This window comes from Olea europaea, unplaced genomic scaffold (assembly GCF_002742605.1).
Source record: "Olea europaea var. sylvestris unplaced genomic scaffold, O_europaea_v1 scaffold1553, whole genome shotgun sequence".
NCBI classification, from domain to species: domain Eukaryota; kingdom Viridiplantae; phylum Streptophyta; class Magnoliopsida; order Lamiales; family Oleaceae; genus Olea; species Olea europaea.
Genome location: NW_019233129.1, coordinates 203,146 through 208,196, shown reverse-complemented (window position 1 = coordinate 208,196; position 5,051 = coordinate 203,146). Strand labels below are relative to the sequence as shown.

At 38.7% G+C, this 5,051-nt stretch overlaps 1 protein-coding gene across 1 annotated transcript; it reads right to left on the bottom strand.

The window, feature by feature from the left end:
• Positions 1–280: 280 nt before the first annotated feature.
• On the bottom strand, positions 281–5,045 carry LOC111376716 (mechanosensitive ion channel protein 6-like). Its single transcript, XM_022999695.1, has 5 exons — positions 3,260–5,045; positions 2,641–2,764; positions 1,742–2,035; positions 1,421–1,623; positions 281–974 (listed from the first exon to the last, which is right to left on the bottom strand). Exons 1-5 carry the CDS (start codon positions 4,960–4,962, stop codon positions 686–688), a joined length of 2,613 nt encoding a protein of 870 aa, XP_022855463.1. The 5' UTR covers positions 4,963–5,045; the 3' UTR covers positions 281–685.
• Between the last annotated feature and the right edge of the window lie 6 nt (positions 5,046–5,051).

Sequence of the window (5,051 nt, the reverse complement as noted above, 5' to 3'; positions counted from 1 at the left end):
CAGTTGCCTCTTTGAGGATCCTCTGCATCAGAAAATTTGGTATTACTGATTATATGATCCTATATGGAGGTTTGATAATACCGAAAGTCAGGCCCTATGTTATTGCCCAAAGGGCTTGTTGTAGGCTAGAATACAGAGTGTTCTTGTAAATTATTGAGCTCGTATTATTTCTATCCATGTTGAAAATCATTTTGCTATCTCATTGTCAATCACGTGCCCAAAAAAACCCCTTTTTTTTCAAAATATATATTATTGAAGGATCAGACCTTGAAGAAATATGTAAATAATCCATGCACATGCCAAACCATCGTCTTTTCACGTTCAACATAGACATCCAAGATGCACACATTTGCACATGCAAATCCCTCGTCGCTTCATACTCTGTTTCGACAAGCCAACTACACCATGACAACTTAAGAAGCTTTCGAAAGTTTTTTAATGAAAGATGACATTTAGTTCATGCAATATAAGCAACTATTTAGTATTTACATTAAACTCTGCTATCTTATTATCGGTTTAGAACTCTCCAATGCATCTAAAATGAAATATAAGATCAACATCTTGTTCAAATCAAGATAGATCCATGGAGTTTTACATGTTCCAATTTGTTCATCCCCCGCTCCATAGGACCAGAGCAAGGGCCAAAGATCAACCGGGAGAGTACACCAAGATCTTTCATACAAGATCAAGGAGCACATGTAGTCCAAGTAGACGGAAGCCTGGTCGAAGTTAAAGGTGGCATGTTACGTATATTCACGTCATGAGGCAGCAAACGGTATTCAATATCAAGCTCACGGAAAATTTTGACCATCTCCTCGACCAGAAGGGCTCTTCTTAACCACCTCTCACCCATATCCTGATGATTTATGGTGTGATTAGGCCACACCGACCATTTCAGCCTGTTCATGTCCTCCACGTCTCTTATGACTATCAGTGGTGCCGGATACCAGTGATCACTCCTAGTTTCAATATATCTGCATCGGCCATAACAAACGCCAAAGAAACATGACATATTAGACTGATATCTAGTCCTAACACACGGTTAGCATAGAGAGATGGCTAGCTTGTGCAAGGCAAGACAGAGAGCATAAAAAACTTAAAAAGTACTTTTTGAGTACAAAACTAAAAGTGAGCTTTTGACCTAAAAGTTACCTTTATTTTTTCCAGCAAACATGTTTGGTAACACAGATTTAAAAATAATTTTTGAGCTCAGAGAAATGTTTAAGAAAGATTTTGTTTTCATACATTTTTGGATACATAACATTTTTATAACTTTAAGTCAAAGTAACTCTTACCTTCCTATAAAAATACTTTCTCCTTGCCAATTTTTTCAGTTAAAAAATTATTATTTTAAAATGAACAGTACCGTTTTGTGGTACATCAAATACCAGGAAAAAAAATGATACAGCAATACTGGTACCTTGTTATTCTCTCCTTCATCAGTGCAATCTTTTCCCCTGGAGTTGAAACGTGGATGACAAAATCAATTGCATCGCCCATATCTGGACTGCGATAGTAATTACCGATGAACTTAGTGGATAAGACACTGTTTGGATAAAAAATCTTTTGGTTATCGAACCTCAGAAAAACCGTAGTCAATATGTTCATCTCTTCGACTACCATCTGAAAAAAAATAAAACAAAAGTTATACAATTCAAAAGCATAATAACAATGACAGTGGAATATGCTCACAGGTAGATTCTAATGCAAACCAAATAAATTTGCATAAAAGAAATCTTACCTGAACTCCATCAATTTCAACACGATCACCCACATCAAACGGGTGCATCACAAATAAGAAGATAATAGCCTCAAACGTTGTCTTACATGTGTTCCCGAACATGAACACGACCAAAAGAATCTGAGAGCTTAAGAAGATAAAGAAATGTGTGGTTGCAACTCTAAGTACAAGGAGCCAGATGATGACTATGACTATTCCCACAAGGACATTCAGTATTTGGTGCAGTTTGTTGACAGCAGTTTTCGTGTCGTTCAAAGACAAAGCTAGGGCTCGCCTTTCTCTAAATGCATTGACCTGCAATATGAGAGAGAGAGGAAGTACTACAATATTTTTTGTGATAGAAACGAACATAAAAGTCAGAATATGTTTATATTTTATTCTTTCTATTATAGATAATACATGAACTGCAGTCTTCGATGGAGCATAAAAGATAACACCAATTTTTTTTTCATTTAAACAGTTCAATGGTAGCATCTAACAAATGATATTTCAATCCAAATTCCACAATTTACATTTCTAAAGTCAATCAGCACTAGTGTGTGCTCAGACTAAGCACAAGCAAACCCATCTACTTGGGGTTTTTGGAGTACAGCTTCCAAAGCAATTTTCTTTTTTTTTTCTTTTTTTTTTTTTTCATGGGCCTATATTGAGCAGTCCACACAATTATTAGGTCATCCAAATATTTCTATCATATATGAAGAATTTTAGGGCAGGGCATCTTTCAAGGACTAAACAAGACAGAGATGTGTGAAAAACCTTCTCGTATTTGTGAAAAATCAGCAATGCCTATTACATCTGTGTGTTTTAATTTTGTTTTGTTCATTTTGCTCCAGAGTTCAGGATTGAACCAACGACAAGATCCCAAAGGAATACGGGGAAAAGGATATAATTTTACTTACCACCCAATTTTTAAGAGCTCGTTTGCTTATCCCCTTGTTTTCGTTTGCTCCTTCAAAGAGACGCATTGCCTTCAAAGCCTCGTCCTCTCTCATAAAGCGCATCAAATCCTTCTGGTAAATGAACCTAATAACAGAAAGACAAGCAACTAAATCATAAAGTTGACAAAAATAAATGGGAAGCAACAGAAAACTGAAATGCATAAGAGCATGTAAATATTAAATTAAAGTTGGACTTTCTGTATATATATTATGTGCTGCTCTACATTTTTTTAGCAAAATTGTGATGTCTTGAGAAGAGGATGGAGTTTTTGGCTGCTTGGTTCAAAAGGGAACCTTATATAAGATATCCCAAGTCGACTGTAATGAGTTCTCTAACCCCAATAATCTACGTTGCACTCTTTATTGCTTAAAGAAAGTCAATATCGGAATAATCTATTTGTCCATGCACCCAAGCAATGGTAATAACATAATGACACAGTTTATTTTCAAATCACCAACGCAACAAAATCAATGATGTAAATCGCGGAAAGGAATTAATTTGGAAGCATACATTTAAAAATAGCAAGATTCCATGAATAAACTAAGTTAAAAGCTACAACTTCATGGACGAAAAGCTTACTTCGATCCAGGCTGGGCAACATTGTTGAAGATCTTCCTGGCTGCAGCTTTTGCCTCTTTTTCACTAGTGATCTCCACCGCCGACTCATCCGCATCAGTTGAGCCCTGTAATTTCTCATCCAGTGTAGAAAGCGCGCCTTGCCGAACAATATTAATCAACCTCTTCATATTCCAAGCTGAAATATTCTTCTGATTCAGCCTATGCAAATGATCAATCGTAATAACAGCTTCCTCTTCCTTCTTCGACATGATCCGAGAAAACACGGGACTCTTTGCACCCATAGCCATGGGACTCTTCCGGGGCGTCCCAGACACTCTCCCACTCTTCGGAAACACATTTGCCTTGAGGTCAGCTGGGATATTCACCCCAGCATTCTGAAGCTTCTGAACCTCGGCTATCACCTTCTCCTCCTCTTCTTGCTCTTGCTGAATCTCAATCAATGGTGGACCAGACAGTGTTTCAATGACATACTGGTTAAACAAAGATTCTTGAATCCGATCAAAAAATGTGCTGACATGAAACGAGGACGCTAAAACCTTAACTAGCAAGGTCTTGAACAGCCAAATCAATGTCCCAACCAAGAGACACACCCAAATCTTAGTCACATAAGGCAAAACATTCCCATTCGTAATTCTCTCAACCCTCTTATCGAAAATGCTTTGCCAAGCAATCAAAACAAGAGCCAACCATATACAATTCTGCACTGGATTTCTCAAGCCGTAAACGAAATACAATACCCGTTTTCGCAACAAAAAGTTCCTCTCAAAGAAGAACACAACAATCCTAATCCCCCATCCAGAAACCAATCTCCCAGAAATCAAAACCAAAACCATCAATTCCCATTTCCATAATTCCAATTTGAAAATAGCCTTCTTCTTCAACGGATTAATAGTTAAACTACAAACTAAGGCCGCAATAATCAGAATCAAGCTCACCAATTGAAGAATCGAAAGTGCACTGAACTTCATTTTTCTGTAATCCTCCGGCAAATCTGCATCTAGAAACGGGTCGTCTTCATCGATTTCACTTCCTTTCCCTAAAACCTGAGATTTTGTGATTCTCTGATTCTGAGATTTTTGATTGTTCTCCGGCGGGTCGAGTAATCGGGACTTGGTTTTCATTCTGAGCAAATTTGATTTTCTCCGGAAAGATGAGTTGGAGCTGCATACTAGTACCTCCTCCGGTTCGGCGTTGGACTTGCGGTTTGAGCCCCGACCCGCTGCCGTCTCAGACGTGTTGTCGTTGAACGAAACGCGGACTTCCTTCGGCGTCAACTGGCCGTGGTTGATACTCGGACTCTCAGCTATACGAGATAACGGAGACTCAGTTACGAAATCGAAATCCTTGTTGTTCGCGGCAGCTCTCATAACGGCATCGTTTGAGAAATCGTAACTCGAGTCCCTCCACATTCTACCCGCATTAGTAGCAGTACTAGTATTTTCGCTGGTTTTAGTTGGTTCCACGGAGGAATCTTGGCCGTTGATTTTAAGGATAACGTCTTTAGGAGGGGAAGGAGAGGAGGAGATGGAGGACGATGAAGTCATAGCGGTGCCAGCGGCGGTGACAGCGAAGGTGGTAGAGTTAGCACTACTGTTACTGTCATCCATAGTGATGGGCTTTCGATGAAGAAGCAGATTTTGGAGTTCTTCTTCTTTTTGGGGGCTGGATTGGGGAGATTTGAAGGATTTTTTGAGCTTCTCCATGTTAAAAATGGTGGTTATCCAGTCTTATAAACACTAGTGAATTCACCAAAAAGATAAAAAAAACAGAGGGGGCAATGTTGAAAATAGGA

Bases quoted from the DNA above. Each gene is read 5' to 3' on its own strand.
- LOC111376716 (XM_022999695.1), bottom strand. From the start codon at position 4,962: ATGGAGAAGCTCAAAAAATCCTTCAAATCTCCCCAATCCAGCCCCCAA. The intron at 2,765-3,259 runs GTAAGCTTTTCG...TTCTGTTATTAG, and splicing joins GTTGCCCAGCCTGGATCGAA to GTTCATTTACCAGAAGGATT. The intron at 1,624-1,741 runs GTAAGATTTCTT...ATTTTTTTTCAG, and splicing joins TTGAAATTGATGGAGTTCAG to ATGGTAGTCGAAGAGATGAA.